This window comes from Microtus pennsylvanicus, chromosome 5 (genome assembly GCF_037038515.1).
Source record: "Microtus pennsylvanicus isolate mMicPen1 chromosome 5, mMicPen1.hap1, whole genome shotgun sequence".
NCBI classification, from domain to species: Eukaryota; Metazoa; Chordata; class Mammalia; order Rodentia; family Cricetidae; genus Microtus; species Microtus pennsylvanicus.
In genome coordinates, this window is record NC_134583.1 from 124,720,543 (window position 1) to 124,740,488 (window position 19,946).

The 19,946-nt window shown below is 42.7% G+C and overlaps 1 protein-coding gene across 5 annotated transcripts in view; it reads left to right on the top strand.

Moving 5' to 3' along the window:
* The first annotated feature begins 956 nt into the window (after nt 1–956).
* The window catches only part of Gbf1 (golgi brefeldin A resistant guanine nucleotide exchange factor 1), a 146,904-nt gene continuing 127,914 nt past the window's right edge, over nt 957–19,946 (top strand). For 4 of the 5 annotated variants that reach the window (XM_075974253.1, XM_075974254.1, XM_075974255.1 and 1 more), the window contains exons 1-3: nt 987–1,235; nt 10,227–10,332; nt 16,165–16,231. In XM_075974253.1, coding sequence (XP_075830368.1) covers nt 10,237–10,332; nt 16,165–16,231 — 163 coding nt within the window. In that variant the 5' untranslated portion in view covers nt 987–1,235; nt 10,227–10,236. Of the gene's footprint in view, nt 1,236–10,226; nt 10,333–16,164; nt 16,232–19,946 lie in introns of all 5 variants that reach the window. The other variant, XM_075974257.1, reaches the window with a different exon arrangement.

Consider the following 19,946-nt stretch of genomic DNA (forward strand, 5'->3'; position numbering starts at 1 on the left):
CTATTGGGGGGGGAGGGCTGGAGAGATGGTTCCATGGTTAAGAGCACACTCTGCTCTTTCAGAAGACCAGGGTTCAGTTCCCAGCACTCACTTGGCAATTTGCAACTAGTTTTCAGGAGATCCAAACAGGCACTGCACATGTGGAAAAAAACCATACACATAAAATAAATAAAATCTTTTTTTTAAGAGAAGTATCAACGTTTTTCTTTTTCTTTCGTCCTCCTGAACTTGCTGGATAGTGGACCTTGCTGAACTTGGATCTGTTGTTCTCTGCTAGGCATGGAGTCAGCTTTCCTTAATAGAACTTTTTCCAGTTCTGGAACACGAGGAAATTAGTTCAATTAGATATCCAAGATTCCCGCTACCATTTTTCTCTATTTCTGGACGGTAGGAATGGAGTTTAAAACACAAAATCAGAGTTGGAATGAGACAGGCGCACACACCTGCGATAAGTCAAAATGGAAAACAGAGACAGGACGGCATGGAAAGATTGCATGGATTGGATTTAGGAAGGAGGATCCCCAGACTTCCCCGGAAAGGAAGGGATCCCTAAATATCAATGTCCAGGTAACTTTGACAAGAGTTCGGGGAGTAGGGTCGCCCGCTCACGCTCTCAGAACGGACCCCGCCCCCTTTCCAGCAAATCACATCCTTCCTCCCGGGTCTGCCCAGAAGCCAATGCTAAACAGCGCGCTGCAACCGAACACTACCTAACCCCACCCCTCTAACCGCCCAACACGATTTCTCATTTTTTATTGGCTTCTATAACCGTCAGTCAGAGAATCCTCGTATCCGTTGGCTGTCCCCGACCTACTCTCCGTTCCCTTGTAATCTGGGCTGGTCTCTTCGGGCACTGCACGCCTCCCGGAGCTAATTTCTTTCCTTGGATTGGGTAGCTGGAGTGCCACTTCTCAGGGTGCCACACTCTGATTGGCCGAGCGCGGCCGGACTCGCTCAGTTACCAGGCAGCGGGCTAGACTGAGGCTAGTTACCACGTCAGTGAGCTGACAGGGAAGGTAGCCGGCTCCGTCGACCGTCCCGGCCCAGTTCTCCCTGCCAGCTGTGAGCTCCCACCCTGAAGTTAGCATCTAATTCCAGAGAACAGGCTCCGTCCCGTGTCTCGGTCGCCGCCAGCGCCGGGAAAGCGGCTGGGAGACGCCTCCGGGGCCAGGCTGGACATGAGCCGCGGCTGCCGGTACTGGGACTAGGCCCCGCCATTTTGGATCCGCTGACAGGTCAGCGAAGTCTCTTCTTAGAGTTCCAGCGTCGCTTAGGCCGCCTGACGTTGCCATAAGGAAGGAGGAGGAAGGGTCCTTCGGTTGGGCGGAGCGGGCTGGGGTAGGGCTTAGGGGGAGGAAATTAACCCCAAAGATTGATGTGGGAGAGAGTTGGGAGGTGTGCAGGGGCCAAAGGTCAGGTCCTTGGCCCCGAGAGGTGTTTCCAGCTCTAAGTGACTCTGGGGATGCCAGAGTCATTTCTGGGTTGCTAGGCTTAGTCTAGCCTTCAACTCTTCTTCTTCAGGGCTTCCTGCACTCTATAAAGAATGCAGTCCTTAAAAACTGAGAGCAAAGCTAAGGATGGGTTTTTCGGGGTTTAGACAAGGAATCTTTCCAGGTCCTGTGAGCTGTCACTTTTGGGTGATTCCGTCCTGATACAGCTGAAGTGCTTCCTGAAGGTGCAGGCCGGATTAGGCAGTCAGAAGGTGTAGAGGGAGACCAGCAGCCTGGGGAACTGCCTGTAAGATAAGATTTTCCTTCTACAGGACAGCGCAGCTGTCACCGTGGGTCTGTATGTAAACACTTTTTTTTCTTTTGAGACAGGGTCTCTGTCTGTCCTGTAGCTCTCTAGACCAAGCTGGCCTTGAACTCACAAAGATCCACCTACCTCTGCCTCCCCGGTGCTGGGATTAAAGGCAGGTGCCATCACCACCAACTGTCAACACTTCTCTTCTGGTGTGTGTTTTGAGTAGGCATTTTCCCACTGTGACTTCTTTCCATTTACCCTAAGTACATGAGATTTAGTCACAAGGAAGCCACTCTTTTGTGACACATTTGGTTGGGAGCTAAGGGGGATTTGAATACGGATTAAGTTCGGTACTGGCTGTCTGTTTACTTTTAATAGGTGGAAAACATGAAGAGGACTGGAGATGTAGGCCAGCTGGTTGAGGGCTTGCATGTATGAAATCTTGAGTTCGGTCCCTAGCACTTCATAACCTTGGGCACCTGGGCACACCTGTAATTTCAGTACTTGTGAGGTAGAAACAAAGGGTCAGGCATTCAAGGTCATCCTCTGCGACTCTTGAGTTAATGGCCAGCCTGGGCTAAATGAGACACTGTCTCAAACAAACAGACAAGTTGTGAAACATGATCTACTTGTGGTAGAGTCAAGGAAGCAGAGTGGATGATGGGGCTCAACCCCAAAGACATAAACATAAAGTGTCGTTTATGGCCCAGTAATGACCTTTGACATTGCTGTGTTATAAAGCAGTGGCAGTTCATCAAAGGCAAAGAGGACTTTAGAGAGGAGAGGCTGTGGAGTGTTTTTTAAGCGCAGTAACTCAAGAATACCAGGCACTAACGTAGGCCATATGGAGGATATACGTGGAAAAATCTGCCATGGTCTTACAGTGATGGGGATGGAACCATTGGGTCTTACGTATGGTAGCCAAGCAGACTGCCACCGAGTCATAGCCACAGCTTGCTTTGTTTATTTTTGAGACATGGTCCCTCCAAGTTGTCCTGGCTGGCCTGGACCCTTGCTCTGTAGCCCTTGATCTCTCCTGAGCTGCTGGGTTTACAGGCCTGCACCACTAGGTCTGACTCTACACTTCTGAAAAGTAGTGACTTATTACTAGGTGTAGTGACAGACAGTCTCAGTACTTTCCGGGTTGAGGAAGAGCATTTTGAGTTTAAGACTAGCCTGGCCTACAAAGTGAGATTCTGTCTCAAAACAAAACAATCTTCCTAATTCCTTTCAGCAGATATTGGACCCCACAAAATATCATGCATCCCTAGGATTAGTTCAGTATGTGGTTAGGCTTTGTGTCTTGGCCTGGCCCTGGCAGTCAGTCCTTTTGCGTGATAAGTGGAAACAAGGTGGAGGACTGGGGATTGGAAGGCAGATTATCTAGGATGATACAATCCTTGAACCAAGTTTCTCTTCATTCTCTTTGCCCTCCTAAAAATGGGTGTGTTAGAGTGTGTATACATGTGTGCTAGGAAGAGAAGGAATCGTGTTTCTGATTTATACAGATTTAAAGCGAATGGAGTGGAAATGGTACAGGACACTGCTTTCTATGAGAATCAGACACTTCCAATAAAGGATGCATCTCAGTGATAAAGCATTTTCCTAGCACGTGCGAGAGAGGCCCTGGGTTTGATTTTCAGTGCCGAGGGCAGGATACAATTTTCTATGTAGGAATAATTCTACTAACATAAATTTTCTTTAAGATTGTTCTCAAACTTCAAACTTCTTTTTAATAGTAGTGTGCTGGGGCTGGAGAGATGGCTCAGCGGTTAAGAGCATTGCCTGCTCTTCCAAAGGTCCTTAGTTCAATTCCCAGCAACCACATGGTGGCTCACAACTATCTGTAATGCCCTCTTCTGGCCTGCAGGCATACACACAGGCAGAATATTGTATACATAATAAATAAATATTAAAAAAAGAACATAGTATCACTTTAAAAAATAATAGTAGTGTGCTGTAGGCAAACTATATAGTATGTTGCAGTCTTTTTTTTTTTTTAATTAGGGTTTCTCTGTGTAGCCTTGGCTGTCCTGGAACTTGTTCAGTAGGCCATGTTGGCCTCAAACTCAGAGATTTGCTGGCCTCTGCTCCCCAAATGCTAGGATTAAAGGTGTGCACAACCACTGTCTGGCATATGTTCCAATCTTTTTTTTTTTCCTAGACTGGGTTTCTCTGTGTTCCCCTGATTGTCCTGGAACTTGCTCCGTTTACCAGGCTGGCCTTGAACTCAGAGATCCTCCTGCCTCTGCCTCCCAAGTGGTGGGATTAAAGGTGTGCTCTACCATCGCCCAGCTCTTGTGTTCCAGTCTTAACAGTGATGCTCATTGACATAGTAGGAATTAAAGTTGTGGGCACATTTTTATAGCCACTGGTCAGTTCCAGTTTCAGCTTACCTGATCCTCTTTCACTCCCTGTGTTCCAGAGTCAGGATGACTGCTGCTTTAAAGTCATAGCACTCACTGGTGGAGTGTCTCTTCTGCCCCAGTGGGCAGCTGGAGAGGAAGAAGACACAGCCCTGCTCGGGAGGAGATACTGTTTATAGACAGCGTCTCTGGAAAGACCGTTGACTGGTCACGCTTCATCCCTGTTGGCTGGTTGTTGCTGATTAGAATGATTGGATGTCGGGTTCATGGTGGGGTTGAATGGAAAGGAGAAGGAGAGATCCATTTTACCTTCATGCTGGAAGAGCTATGAAATAAATGTGATGTTGTTGTTCCTCTTTTTTACGTTTCAACTGCATTTGTTTAAAGGCAAATACAGTAGAGTGGTATGCTCCTTTGGATCTCCTGTGGTAGTGGAAATGATCATGGAAGTGATGATTTATCCCAGATAGTGAATGTGCTCAGAGCAGCAATAGTATAAATAATCGTGGAAGTGTAATGACAAATCTTGTTGTTGTTGTTTTGTTTTTGTTTTTTTTGAGACAGGGTTTCTCTGTGTAGCCTTGGCTGTCCTGGAACAGACTCTGTCATCCAGGCTGGCCTTGAACTCATAGAGATCCACCTCCTTCTGCCTCTGAAATGCTGGGATTAAAGATGTGTTCTACCACTGCCTGGTTGAGGACAAATCTTATAAACAAGGGTTATACATTTGAGTGCATGTCAGGCAGGGAATGTGAATGACGGAAGCAGTCTGGAGGAAAATGGATAGGAAGCAGCAGAGCTGTACTGTGCAGGCCCTTAATTGAAGAAGGCAGCTGTCGCTTCTGCAGGTGGCTACTGTTTGAAGACCTGAGCACAGCATGACTGGCTGTCCTGTTGTTTAGTCCATGGTAATTCCTGAAAGAGAAACTAGGCAGGCTGTGTGGGACTAGCACTGCCGCTCCCAGGACCCCGTCACTCGAGCTGCTTTTCTTTGTTCCACTCTGCCACTGGTCACCCTTTATCCATATTAAGATGAGGATAGAGAGGAGCGTTGATTCATTTGCATCTCTCAGATGGGCAGTTTTGGACAGGTCAGTGGCTTTCCCTACATACAGTTCTGGAGACAGTCTCAGAATCTCCACTGAAGGAGGAGATGGCACGTAGAGCCAAGGTACACCATGCACCCGATTAGCAGGTTTGAGAGGATTTTCCAGCTGTGCCTGGTCAGATCAGAGTACCTGCTTTTTCCTGGTTGGACTTTCTCTAACTCCTATCTTTTTTTTTTTTTTTTTTTTTCTGAGACAAGGTTTCTCTGTAGCTTTGGAGTCTGTCCTGGAGCTAGCTCTTGTAGACCAGGCTGGCCTCGAATTTACAGAGATCTGCCTACCTCTGCTTCCCGAGTGCTGGGATTAAAGACGTGTACCACCACCGCCCGGCAAACTCCTACTCTTTCTGTAATTTCCTGTTCAGTAAGGTTTTTGTGTGCCTCTTTCTCCAAGCTCAGTAGTGTTTTGTTTGCATGCATGTGTGTGTATGCCATGTGTGTGCCTGGTATAGGAAGAAGTTAGAGAGAGTTGGATTCCCTGAAACTGGAGTTACAAATGATTGCGAACCACAATGTGGGTGCCAGGAACTAAACCCAGGTCCTCTGTAAGAGCAACAAGTGCTCTTAACCACTAAGTCATCTCTCTTTACCACCCCCCCCTTTTTTTTGAGAGAGAGGGGGTCTCACTGTGCAACCCAGACAAGCCTTGAGCTTGTGATCTTTCTTTCTTGGTCTCTAGCTTGTTTATTTTCTGTATGTTTTAGGTATTAGAAGACCTAATTTATCAATTGTTGGTCTTGTTTTCTGAGTGACTAGAGTATCATTGGATTTTTTTTTTTTGGTGGAAGATGAGAGACAGGGTTGTTCTAGTTTCATTCTTCTGTGTGCGGATGTATGGTTTTCTTTCTTTCTTTTTTCCAAGACAGGCTTTCTCCTTGTAGCTCTGGCTGTTCTGGAATTCACTCTGTAAACCAAGTTGGGCCTGAACTCAGAGATCTAGCTGCCACTGCCTCTCAAGTGGTGGGATTATAGGCATGTACTATGTACTGCCATGCCTAGTTTGACGGTTTTTATGACTTTCATTTCCTGGGGATCCCATCCCTATTCAATATGCAAATTTAGCTACATAAAATTTTTATTTTGGGCTGGAGAGATGGTTGAGTGGTTAAGTGCACTGGCTGCTCTTCCAGAGGACCTGAGTTCACTTCCCAGCACCCATATGGCAGTTCACAACTGTTCTAGAACTCTAGTTCTAGGGGATTTGGAACCTTTACACAGACATATATGCAGGCAAATCACCAATGCACATAAAAATCAATATAATCTAAAAAAAAATAGCCAGAAGTTGGTGGTACATGGCTTTAATTCCCAGCATTTGGGATGCAGAGGCAGGCAGAGCTCTGAATTCAGGGCCAGCCTGGTCTATAGAGTGAGTTCCAGGGCAGCCAGGGACACACAGAGAAACCTTGTCTCCAAAAACAATAGAACAGAACAAATTTTTATTTTATGTGTATTAGTGTTTTGCCTGTGTGTATGTTTGTGCACCTTGGGTGGGCCTATGGATGGCTGTGAGCCACTGTGTGGGTGCTGGGAACTGAATCTGGGTCCTCTGAAAGAACAGAAGGTACTCAAACTCTGAGGGGTCTTTTTTTTTTTTCTTGACAGAGTTTCTCTGTATAACTCTGACTGCTCTGGGTGTAGACCAGGCTGGGCTTGACCTCACAGAGACTGGCTTGCCTCTGTTTTCTGTGTGCTGGGATTAAAGGCATGTACCACCATACCCAGATTTAGATGTGTATTTTGTATTTATTTATCTGTATATGTATCTATAAAATATATTAACTGTACTTATCAACATGGACATGGATGACTCTTAGATAAAACATCAAAGTGCATATTTCAGAAGAATATATAAAATATTCATTACACATAAAGGAGAATGATATTGTATGTTATTTAAAGATACATATCATTGAAATAAGAGTAAAATGTTAATAAATGTCAGTTTTACAATAATAGGAGTCGTGGACAGAAGCAAGGAGGATAGACTTGGGAAGTACTCGAGTCTTCCCTTAAACCACTAGTCCCGACACTGGTTATTATATGACTGTATTCTTTTTTTTTTTTTTTTTTAAACTTTTATTTATTTATTTAACTTTATTATGTTTGTTGGTGTGAAGGTGTCAGATCTCATGGAACTGCATTTTCAGACAGTTGTGAGCTGCCATGTGGGTGCTGGGAATCGAACCCGGGTCCTCTGGAAGAGCAATCAGTGCTCTTAACCGCTGAGCCATCTCTCCAGCCCCCGACTGTATTCTTTTGTAGGCTAAATATCACATGTTTAAAGAATAAAAATATAGGGCTGGACAGTGGTGGTGCACACCTTATATCCCACGCTCAGGAGGCAGAGGCAGGTGGATCTCTGTGAGTTTAAGGTCAGCCTGGTCTACAGAGTGAGTTCCAGGACAGCCAGGGATGTTTCACAGAGAAACCCTGTCTCAAAAAACCAAAAGAAAAAAAAAAACCAAAAAAGTAGTGTTTTCTATGGTGTTTTTTTTTTGTTTTTGCTTTTTTAACATAAATAGTGGTAGAAAGTCATATACTATAATACTAATACTTTTTTTAAAAACACTTTACAATAGTTCTGAATTCTTTCCTTTTTTTTTTTTTAAGACAGGGTCTCACAACACAGTTAAGGCTGACTTTGAACTCACTTGTGAATACCAGTGTTACTCGCATTAGCCACCATGCCAGACTGAGGAGGTTTTTTTTTTGGTTTTTCGAGACAGGGTTTCTCTGTGGCTTTGGAGCCTGTCCTGGCACTAGCTCCTGTAGACCAGGCTGGTCTCGAACTCACAGAGATCCGCCTGTCTCTGCCTCCCAAGTGCTGGGATTAAAGGCGTGCGCCACCACCGCCCGGCTCAGACTGAGGAGTTTTTAAATAATGGGAAGTGGCAAATTTATTGCTACATATTCCTAGGAGATACTCTAAGCCAAGAAAAAAGTGTTTTTAGGAAACAATCTTATGAACCCAGGTTGGTCTCCAGTCTTCTGTGTTGTGAAGCATCCTTCACTTGCCTTTCCTGGTCCTTTTGCCACTACCTACTGTGGCACTTAGACCACAGGTCTTCACCATCGTGCCGGCCTGTGTAAGTGTGATAGGGTTGATTCTGGAGCTTTGTGCACACGCGGCGAGCACTCTACCAGCTAAACTGCATCCCTCGTCTTCTAAGAAGAAACTCAATTTTTCAGTATTTTTACCTGGGGAAAGAATTAAATATCTTTTCTAAGTGCTATTCTGGGCAGCAAAGGCAATCCTATAGTAGTTCCTCTGGGAGCAGTTACAATACTAACTTAGCTTTCAGCTTCATTTCAGAGATTCACAGAGCATCAGCTTTACAAAGCGTCTACTGGACTTGACTCCTGCAGTCAGTAAGTGGATGTGAGGTTTTAGAACTTCTCATTCCTGGAACTGCCTGGGCAGAATGCTTGCAGTATTTAAGTTGACATTTAACTGTGATTCCAAACCAAAGCCTTCTTTTTCTCCCCTCTGAGACAGAGTCTCACTATGTAGCCTTGACTGGTCTAAAATTCACTATGTAGCTTAGGCTGGCCTTGAACTCAGAGAGATCTGCATGCCTTATTTTTGTTCTTTTGTGGAACATACCTTTAATCCTTGCACTCAGGAGGCAGAGGCAGGCAGATTTCTGTGAGTTAAACGCCTGCTTGGTCTACAGAGTGAGACTCTGTCACAAAAAGAAATCTTCCTTCCTCCCTTCCTTCCTTCCTTCCTTCCTTCCTTCCTTCCTTCCTTCCTCCCTCCCTCCCTCCCTCCCTCCCTCCCTCCCTTCCTTTCTTTCTTTCTTTTTTTTTTTTGAAATAAAATCTCATGTATTCCAGACTAGCCTGGAATTCACTATGTGGATTGGGCTGGATTTGAATTTACAGAGATCTACCTTCCTCTGTTTCCAGAGTGTTGGGATTAAAGGTGTACACCATAACAGCCAGCTGCATTGTTGAGTTTGAAATTGTTATCTTGACTACTTGGAACTTCCAGAGACTTTTAGGACAGTCAGACAGTTAGGTTCATAACTTAAGATAGAGTTAACCTGGGCTGGAGAGATGGCTCAGTGGTTAAGAGCATTGCCTGCTCTTCCAAAGGTCCTGAGTTCAATTCCCAGCAACCACATGGTGGCTCACAACCATCTGTAATGAGGTCTGGTGCCCTCTTCTGGCCTGCAGACATACACACAGACAGAATACTGTATACATAATAAATAAAAAAAAAAAAAAGATAGAGTTAACCTTAGTGTCCCAGATTGAAAGTCTTGGTACTGGAAAGTCAAATGACCTTTCTCACATTGTTAGCCTAGTCATGACTATGCTTTGGGTGACTTAACTAATTAGTTGGTAGTGTTGGGTTCTGGACTAAGTTCCACATGAACCTTAGGGAAGTGTTTCTCTAAGCTACATTCCCACCCCTTTTATTATTATTATTTTGAGATGGGGTCTTGGTAAGTTGCCTAGGCAGGCCTTGCAATTTCAATCCTTCTGCCTTAGCCTTTCTAGTAGATGGGAGTACAGGTATGTGCCACCATACATGGCTAGTTATTTAAATAACCCCCCATCTTGGGGCTGGAGAGAGATGACTCAGTAGTTAAGAGAATTGTTTTTCTAGAGGACCCAGGTTCAATTCCCAGCACCAAAATGGTTACTCATAACTATTTGTAACTCTAGTACTGGGGGATCTGATGGCCTATGCTGGTACTGGGCATGTGCATGGTGCACAGATGTACATACAGGCTTAACATTTATATGCGTAAAATGAAAGAGAAAAGACAGGCGCTTGGCAAGTGCTTTTAATTCCAGCAGAGGCAGCCAAACCTCTGAGTTCAAGGCCAGCCTGTTCTACAGATTGTAGGTCAGCCAGGGCTACACTGAGAAACCCTGTCTCAAAACAAACCTAAAAACAAACAAACAAACAAAAAAACTCCCTAAAACCAACAAGTAAACAAACAAACCCTAAAGGGAAAAAATATTAACCAGTCTTTTCTCTTCAACTGTTCTGGTAGGTTTGTCAGGATGGTGGATAAGAATATTTACATTATTCAAGGAGAAATTAACATTGTTGTTGGCGCCATCAAACGAAATGCACGATGGAGCACCCATATACCATTGGTAAGTGGGGAATGGGCAGACAGTCTGGTCACTGAGTTATTGTAGGGATCTCATCTTTGGTTAAAACAGTAATCAACTAAGAGTGAGTGTGTGTTTGTGTGTGTGTGTGGGAGAGAGAGAGTGAGAGATGAAAGAAGAAAGGGAATGTAAAAGGTAAGGAATAGGCCCTCGTAAAAGGAGGAGGGAGAAAGAGAACAATAGAAGATCTGACCTCAAAGTAGAATGGAGCTGCTGGGTGTGGTCGTGTGTTTCTATAACCCTAGCACTTGGGAGGTAGAAAAAAACAGGATCATATGTTCAAGGCTAGCTTTGGTTATATACTGAATTCAAAAGTAACCTGGGCTACTTAAGACCCTGTATCAAAAAACAAACAAAAAACCCCAAAAGACAGGGAGTGTAGGGCTGGGGGCTGGAGAAATGGCTCAGCAGTTAAGAATAATTGCTAATCTTCTAGTGGACCAAGTTGGTGGGCAATTCATGACTGTATCTCCAGTTCTAAGTGATCCATATCGTCTATTAGCCTCCTTGGGTACCTGTACACATCTGCTATATACTCATGTAGGTATACACACATACACATGAATAAAAGTCTTAAAAGAGCAGGCACTAGGGAGATGGTTCAGCAGTTAAAACACTTGCTGCACGAGCAAGAGGCCTACAGTTTGGATCCCCAAAACCCATATAAAGGATTAGTTGCTATCCAGAGCTGGTGAAGAGACTGAGTGGATAAGGCCTGTAATTCAAGCCTTGGAAGGCAGAGACAGGGATACCTGGAGCAAGCTAGCTAGTGAGAGTGAGCTAGTGGAGCAAGCTAGCCATATCAGTGAGCGCTGGGGTTGATCCTCTGCTTCTGAGGATAAGGTGGGAGAATGGTAGAGGTAGATGGCCAGTATTAATCTCAGGCTTCCACGTACCTGTTACCATGTATATATACACACTTGTATACCACACACACATCTAAATAAAAAGAAGAAGAAAAAAATACCCATAAAATCAGTGGCTGATAAGATGACTTAGTGGTTACGGGTTTGCTTTAAATCCTGATAGCCTGAAGTTGGTCTCTGAAACCTACATAAGAATGGAAGGAGAAAGCTGGGCGGTGGTGGCGCACGCCTTTAATCCCAGCACTCGGGAGGCAGAGGCAGGTGGATCTCTGTGAGTTCGAGACCAGCCTGGTCTACAAGAGCTAGTTCCAGGACAGGATCGAAAAACCAAAAAAAAAAAAAAAAAAAAGAATGGAAGGAGAGAACCAATTCCATAAAGTTGTCCTCTGACTTCCACATGTGCATGATATGTATACATGCTCATACACGTGTTATATATGATAAACAAAACAAATCAAAAGGAGAGAAGAGGAAATCTACTTGAGGGGAACAGAGAACCACTAGAATGGTGGTAGGATAGGGAGGGGGGCTAGTGAATAAGAACAAAGTATAAGGATGGCGAAAGGTTTTCGTACCCAGTATTAAGTCTCTCTGCTGATGCAACAAATCAGATCAGGCCAAATGAATAGTCCAGGTTTAATGAGCAAAGCATTCCCAGGTGATCCCAGGGAAAAGAGAGAAACCATGAGGGACATCCATATAGCAAGTAGTGGAGGGGGGACTGTGTCTTAACCTGTAGGGGTTTGGAATGGGGGGGGACCAAGAATTGGGGGCCAAGATGGAGCTTCCAAACTGACATATATATGAAAATACCATAATGATACCCATCCCATTTATCTATCTATCTATCTATCTATCTATCTATCTATCTATCTATCTATCTATCTATCTATCTATCTATCTATCTATCTATTGCTTTAAACCTAGTATGTAACTAAGGCTATCTTTAAACTCCTGGTCTTTTTTTTTTTTCCCTTGGTTTTTCAAGACAGTGTTTCTCTGTAGCTTTGGAGCCTGTCCTGGAACTAGCTGTTGTAGACCAGCTTGCCTTTGAACTTACAGAAATCTGCCTGCCTCTGCCTCCCGAGTGCTGGGATTAAAGATGTGCCTAGCTTAACTCTTGGTCTTCTTACCTCCACTTCCTAAATGCTAGGAATAGGTCTGCACCACCACCACCCTCTAGTTGAAACCCATTATTTTTTAGACAAACATAAAAGAATGGCTGCTGGCAAGGTGGGTGAGTGGATAAAGCCTGATGTGTTAATCACTGTTCTATTGCTGTGAGAGACATCATGACCTAGGAAACTCTTATGAAAGAAAGCATTTAATTTAGCATGGCGCCACCCATGGTACTAGAACAGTAGCTGAGAACAACATCCTGATCTGTAGGCAGTAGACAAAGAGAAAGAGAAAATGGGCCTGGCATGGGCTTTTGAGACCTCAATGTCCACCACCAGTGACACACTTCCTCCAACAAGGCCACACCTACTCCAACAAGTCCAAACCTTCTGATCTATTCCCTGGTGACCAAGTATTCAAAAATATGAGCCTATGGGGGCATTTTCATTTACACCACCACACCTGACTACTTAGGTTCAATGCCTGGAACCCACATGGTGGAAAAAGAGAACTGACACCCATAGGTTGTCTTCTAATTACATGTGTGGCCTTTACATACACATACACACAAAATAAACATGAAAAAAATCCCCCTGATTAAAATAACATCATGTTTTCAGTAATAATAGAAATTCAGAATTGTTCTTGGTATCCAAGGATACTTCTGTTTTATTTTAATTGGCATCAGATTTATAGGTTTAACCCAAAAGATCATCATATTCTTCTCTCTATACATGTATAATATATGTATGTAAATATATATGTGTGTGTGTGTATGTATATACTGTACACATATATGAAACAGAGATACTTTATTAAGAAAGGAAGCATTTTCGATAGTAGGAGTGAGCTAGTGTCTTCTTAGTTTCATCTCTTGCTGTGGCAGGCACCATGACCAGGGCTAGAGAGATGACTTAGTAGTTAAGAGCACTGCTGCCACAGCTGGGTGCCCATAGCCACCTGTAACTCCAGTTCCAAGGATCCAGTGTCCTGTCTTTTTAAATCTTTAAAAATTATTATCTGTGGCTGGAGAGATAGCTCCGAGGCTATGAGCACTGACTACTCTTCTGGAAGACTCTGGCTAAGTTCCAAGCACTCACATGACAGTTTACAGTTGCCAATTATAATTGCCAGACTGAACTCCAGTTTCAGGTGTTCAGTCACCCTCACACAGCCATGTATATAAGCAAAATAACAATGTGCAATGGAGTCTGTAAGCTTCCACATACAGAGCAGGTCTTATCTCGCCAGTCAAATGAATAAGAAACTTCATTGTTAGTGTTAGGTCTCAGGAAGTCCATATATCCATAAATGGGTTCAAGCTGGCCTATTGAAGGATTTCTGGCTGCAGATAAAAGCCAGCGTTCTTTAGGAACTTGTGAATTTTTTTCTGTTGTTGTTGCTGTTTCCAAAAGAGACCTCCCGCCAGCTATTCTTCCTTATTATAATCCACATGATTTGTCCACCCCCTGTTCTCTCAAGTTCTGTTGCTCTCTTGCTATCTCCAGTATTCTCTCCCATTATCCAGCTGCCATAGCCCTGGCCATGTCCAGTCTGTTTCTTTTTTCTGTCTGCTCTGGACTCTTCCAGATGCCTCTGAATTTTTTTCTTTCTCTGATACACAATAAAAACCTTTCCCCTCATGAAATGATTATGTCATCAGTTTCTTTACTGTGTTCCCTCACATATAGTTTTAAAGTTGCCTGCTTGTTACTGTTGTTGTGTATGTATTATAACACACACATATGAATGTATATGTGCTTATTTGTAGAATTGCGTGAACAAAGTTTTGCACAATTATAAAAATAAGTTTAGTGTTTTCTAACTAATATTTTACCTGCTAAGCCATCTCTCTAGCCCTCAATCAGTGTTTTTGAATAAACATGGGGATATTCCAAACATACTCACCAAATAGTTTATCTTTGCCAAGTTAGAAAGTTCTGATATATTCTATATCATGTATACATGTGAAATAAAAGTAGAGACATGTGGGTTTTTATATACATAAATAAATGGTGTTCTTGGTCACTTTTTTTCACTTTTGGTCCCTGTTTGTTTGAGAAAATTTAAAATACTATGGGGCACCTAGACATACAAATAAAACATTTACTGATAATAAATCATAAACTTATTTAAAAAATAATTGTTTGGGGGTTGCTGAGATGGTTTAGAGGGTGGAGGTGCTTGCCACCAAGCCTGATGACCCAAGTTTGATCCCCAGAACATATTGGAAAGAGAGAAGCAACTCCTGCATACTGTAATGATTTTCACACTTACGTCAAGTCATCTGAGTGCCCATACATATACACACATAAATATATACTTTTTTTTTTCTTTGTTTTTCAAGACAGGGTTCTTTTGTAACTTTGGAGTCTGTCCTGGAACTTGCTCAGTAGACTAGGCTGGCCTCGAACTCAGAGATCCACCTGTCTCTGCCTCCTGAGTGCTGGGATTAAAGACATGTGCTACCACTGCCCAGCACAAATAAATGTTTTAAAAACATTCTTTGATAAACATATAGCCTTGCCATTTATTAAAGAAGAAAGCAGATTTACATACTAATGAGGAAGATAGATGTACTTATTTATTCTTATATAAAGAATTAAATCATCACTGAGTATTTGGTACTGCAGGACATAGAATATTGATCATTTTTTTGGAGTTGATAGATATTTTGATTTTTTTTTTTTTTTTTTTTGGTTTTTCGAGACAGGGTTTCTCTGTGGTTTTGGAGCCTGTCCTAGAACTAGCTCTTGTAGACCAGGCTGGTCTCGAACTCACAGAGATCCGCCTGCCTCTGCCTCCCAAGTGCTGGGATTAAAGGCGTGCGCCACCACCGCCCGGCGATATTTTGATTTTATATTTTTTTTTTTAATTGGAATTTTCTGTGGAGCCTTGGTGGTCCCAGCACTCTCTTCGTAGACCAGGCTAACCTCAAACTCACAGAGATACACCTGCCTCTGCCTACAAGCAGCTATTTTTAAAACCAAATATTCTCTAACACAATACAAAGGTGTTCTAATTTGATCCTACATTCTGAGGAATGGCAGTAAAATTTTTTTAAATTTTTTTTCCCATCACTAAATTTATATTATGTTTCTAGAGGAGCAGAAAACTTCTTTACAGCCAAAGTACTGCAACTCATAAAACATACCAGTTTGAAATCTGAGCTAATGTGGTTTGGGCATGCTCATTGTGGTACAAGGTGTGGCATGTGCAATGCAAACTGCATGTTGTGTGATTAGAACACTGACTGCTGGCAGCAAAGTAAGGAAAATGCATCAAAGGCATACTGCCTGAAACTCCCTGAATTAATTTTGATTTTGAATTAAATTTTGATCATTCTGTATTCAGGAATATTTTGCTGTTGCCAAACTTTCAAGATCCCCCCATATTTGGCTGTGATTAACAGGAGAGGCTAGGTTGAAGCCAGTGAGATGGCTCAGTGGGCAGGCACAAGCCCAATGACTAGCCAGAGTGTGATCCCTGGGGTCATATGGTGGAAGGGGAGAACCGAGTCCACATGTCGTTTCCTCACCATCACATGTGTGCTATGGCATGCACATGTACACAAAATAAATAAAATGTAGTAAAACATGTTAAGAAGAATAAAAGGAACTGGGTTATAGATTAGCATTGAAGAACTTACTTTAGGTAAGATCACAGTGTCTCTGAAATAGGAGAGTGAGGAGCCGTGGTTAAGTTTCTTTTCCTCAGAAAGAAAACATACTGAATTTTTTGGTTGGATTTAGGGAGATAGTTTTGATATTTCATTTTCTCTTTACTGTTTTGGACTAGTCATTTTTCTTCTTGACCTATGACTCTCCAGGATGAAGAGCGGGATCCTCTACTGCACAGTTTCAGTCATTTAAAGGAGGTCTTAAACAGCGTAACAGGTAAGGAAGGCGCCACATGTGGGAAACAGTGTAACAGGTAAGGCTCCACATGCAGACAGAATTACCTGGCCTAGTAAGAAATACATGTATTTGATTTACTGCAGGGATAGACAAAACTTTCTTATAAAGGATCATATAGGGCAATTAAATGGAAACAAAGGACCATATAGTAAACCCTTTAGGCTTTGTAGGCTGTATGCGGCTCTGTGGCTGCTCAGCTCTGTCCATGCAGCTCACTAGTCATAAGTAAGATGTACATTAGAAGTATATATTTTCTTTCTTAAGAATTATGCAAGTCAGATTGGGCTCGGGGATAAAGCTTGTCAATCCTAGTCATTGCTTTCAGTCTTCTTATGTTCTCAGAATCTTTTGTTCTTTTATTTTTCTAATCAAATTAACTTTATGTATTATTCACATTTAGAATTTTCAAAGCCATTTGTATATTATCTTTGTTAACTTACAGAAATGTGTGAAAGAGACATGCATAACGCCCCCTTTTTATGACAGAAAGTGAAGTGTAGAGGGTTTAACGTGATCTGCCTGAAGGTTTGGAGATGTAGTTCAGTTTGTCAAGTGGTGATCTCCCTTGAATAAGCCCTAGATTCAATCTGTAGCACCCCAAAAACTTTGTGGTAGCATGGACCTTGTCTGTAATTTCAGGTCTTGGGAGGAGAAGCCAAGAGGTTCAGAAGTTCAATATCATCCTTTAGCTATATACCAGTTTTAGGCTAGCCTGAGCTACATGAGATCCTATCTCAAATGAAAAAAAAAACAACAACAACAAAAGACAAACAAAAAACCAAAAAGCAAACAGTACACCTACAGTGATTTAGCTAATCTCCGAGGCCGAATCGAGTGCATTTGCTTTAGTGCTCTTCTCCATGCTGGCCATTGCTTTGGTGCATTTAATTAGAGAGGACTGTGTTGCGGGAGGTCCTCCCACTCCTCCAGCCAATAGCCGCTGAGATACCAGCCCATTGGGGCGTGGTCTCTCTCCCTTTAAAAAAGCAGCCACTTCCCTCTCCTCGCTCTCTTCACTTCCTGCTCCTCTGGCGACTAGACTCCTGGTCGCGTAGAGGGCCGTTGCCTGGGACAGTGATCTGTAAGTTTTTTCCCCTTTTAATAAATATCACCCTATTAATCATAATCCCACATTGGTGTGGCATTGTTTGTGACTTACGCCTTCATTTTGGCGCCCAACGTGGGGCTCGAACCCACGACCCTGAGATTAAGAGTCTCATGCTCTACCGACTGAGCTAGTCGGGCTGGGCAGGCGGCTGGGGTGTTTGGGGACGCAACCCTGCCGCCGCTCCCATATTACTACAGGACTGTGTATACAAAGTGCCTGTTATTGTATGTATGGGAGAAAAAAGTCAATACCCATGTGGTTTTTGTTGTTGTTATTTATTGTTTTTATTTTGCACTTGTGCTTTTTAAAGGTAATATAGACTAAAAGGAAATGCCTCAGAAATGTATTCCTGTGTTGATCCTGAAGGGCTCTTGTAATGTAGCCTTGGAATGCTGTTAGATAGTGGTATATCATCCCATAATTGAACAGTATTTAGACTTCAACAACTTAAACATACATTAAATGAAAAAGAAGTTCCTCATTTTATGAGAAACACAGGATAAGGTTTGGAGAAAGTTATTGTCCCAAACATGGACTGAAGTTATCTATAAAGGAACGAATTTTGCTTCACTGAAAAGGTTTTAAATTTTTAGTTTTATAAACTAAACTTGGCTTATAGCCAAGTCTGGTACTGACCCCTGTAATCCAAGCACTCAGGATGAGACAGAAGGAGTGCTGTGAACTGGAGGCAAAGCTGAGCACTTGTGACTAAGAACACCACAGAGGGACTGAGACTCTGCTTATTGTCCTCACGTTCCCATACACACTGACTCCAGGAGAGTCTGCGCTACAAAATAAGGTCCTCTTCTCAACAAACAAACAAGCAAATAAACAACCTAGACATAGTGGTACAGACCTGTAATCTCAATATAGGAGCCTGAGGCAGGAGGATTGAAAGTTTAAGACTTGTCTAGGCTATAGAATGAGTTCAAGGCCAGCCTGGGCAACTTAATGAGACCCTGTCTCAAAATTAAAAAAAAAATACAAATGGATCAGCTCAATGGTAGTGCACTTGCCTCGAATTCACAAGGCCTCAGGTTCAATCCCTAGTGGCAAACAAACAAACCAAAAAGTTAGAGAAGTTAGAGAAGCAGTATAGACAATGGCTCCGTGCTTAACATGAGCTCCAGTACTCACATCAGCTCAAGCTCACTTGTAGCTCCTGGAGTGCTGATGTTACAGGCGTCTGCTCAATACTAGCTTCAAATTTTTCCTTTTTTTCTTTCTTTGTATAAATTTCCTGTACAAGGATATGAGAACCTTGTTTCCTGTGAGGCTGACTGAGTCCATGGCAGTTATCCTCACAGAGGATCTTTGGGGATATTTGTAGTCAGTATCTACACAAACTGTGATAACTTCATTCCCTACAATCAAGAGTACAAAATTTATATATTGTTACTCTGACAAAAGTATCAGTGAGGGGGACTTGATTGTTCCCCTTAGTCATTAAGGGCTCTTAGATCCTTTCAGAGGGTCTTCTGAAGGAGTTAATGCAGAAGTATGATTTCTGTGAGGAGTTTCTTTGGGAGTGAAGAAAGTGTTTTATGGTTGTACAATGTTGAAAGTCTATTAAAAACCACTGAGCTGTATACTTTACGAGGATAAATTTTATGGCATGTGAATTGTAGCTCAAAATGTGTGTGTGTGTGTGTGTGTGTTTAATGTAATCAGGGTTTTATTGTACTGTCCAGGCTTGCCTTGAGTTTCTGGACTCAAATGATGTATCTGCCAACCTCCTGAGTAGCTGGGACTATAGGTGTGCACCACTGTACCTAGCTTTATCTGTCATTAAAAAAAATCAAATGTAAGTTACAAAACTGATAAATTCACATTTCTTAGGGCTTAGAACTCTGGAGGGAAACCTTTGGATGTAGTCATGGCCGAGCTTTGGACCCATTGCCCAGCAAAGGCAGCATAAGGCAGCCTCTTGGCCACTTTGTCCTTTTACGTCTCTCTCATTAACTCAAGGAAGCACATGGCTTTTATATTTAAATTTATTCAAGCTGTAATCTTTGACATTTGAGTTAGCTTTAGTACAGTTTTGCATTTATAGTAATATATATTATGTATTTTCTCTATCCCCAAAGAATCCCTTTTAATCTTTTCCGGATGCAAATTTCAGGCTGTCTTGTCCCATCTCCTCTCTCTTGCTCTCTTTCCCCTCCCCCCACAGAGTGTGTTTGATCAGGTGTGGCAGGAATATCCACTGTCAAGCTGCGCCCTTTATATTAGTCAATATTATCCTTCTCCCCCCTCCCTGTCTGTCTGCTCCTTTGGGCTTTCCCAGTTGATTTATAATTTTGGAATTCTCATCGGAGTCTGTAATACAGTTTGTTCATTATTTAACCAAAACCTGTTTAATGAGCAGAGAGAGGCAATGTAAATGTTAGACATGTTGCAGTGATGTACCTTTGTGCTTCTCAGAACGGGTGGGTAGTTAACTCTGTGCTGCCTGCAGGGCTGGGGTATCCTGGGCTTATGGCAAAGGGCCACTGTGGGAGTGGGCAGTGGCCCTTTTGTCCCTAAGTAGCCTTTGTATCTGTCAAATCCTGCCACAGCTTTAGATTCCAATGATACATTTCCTTT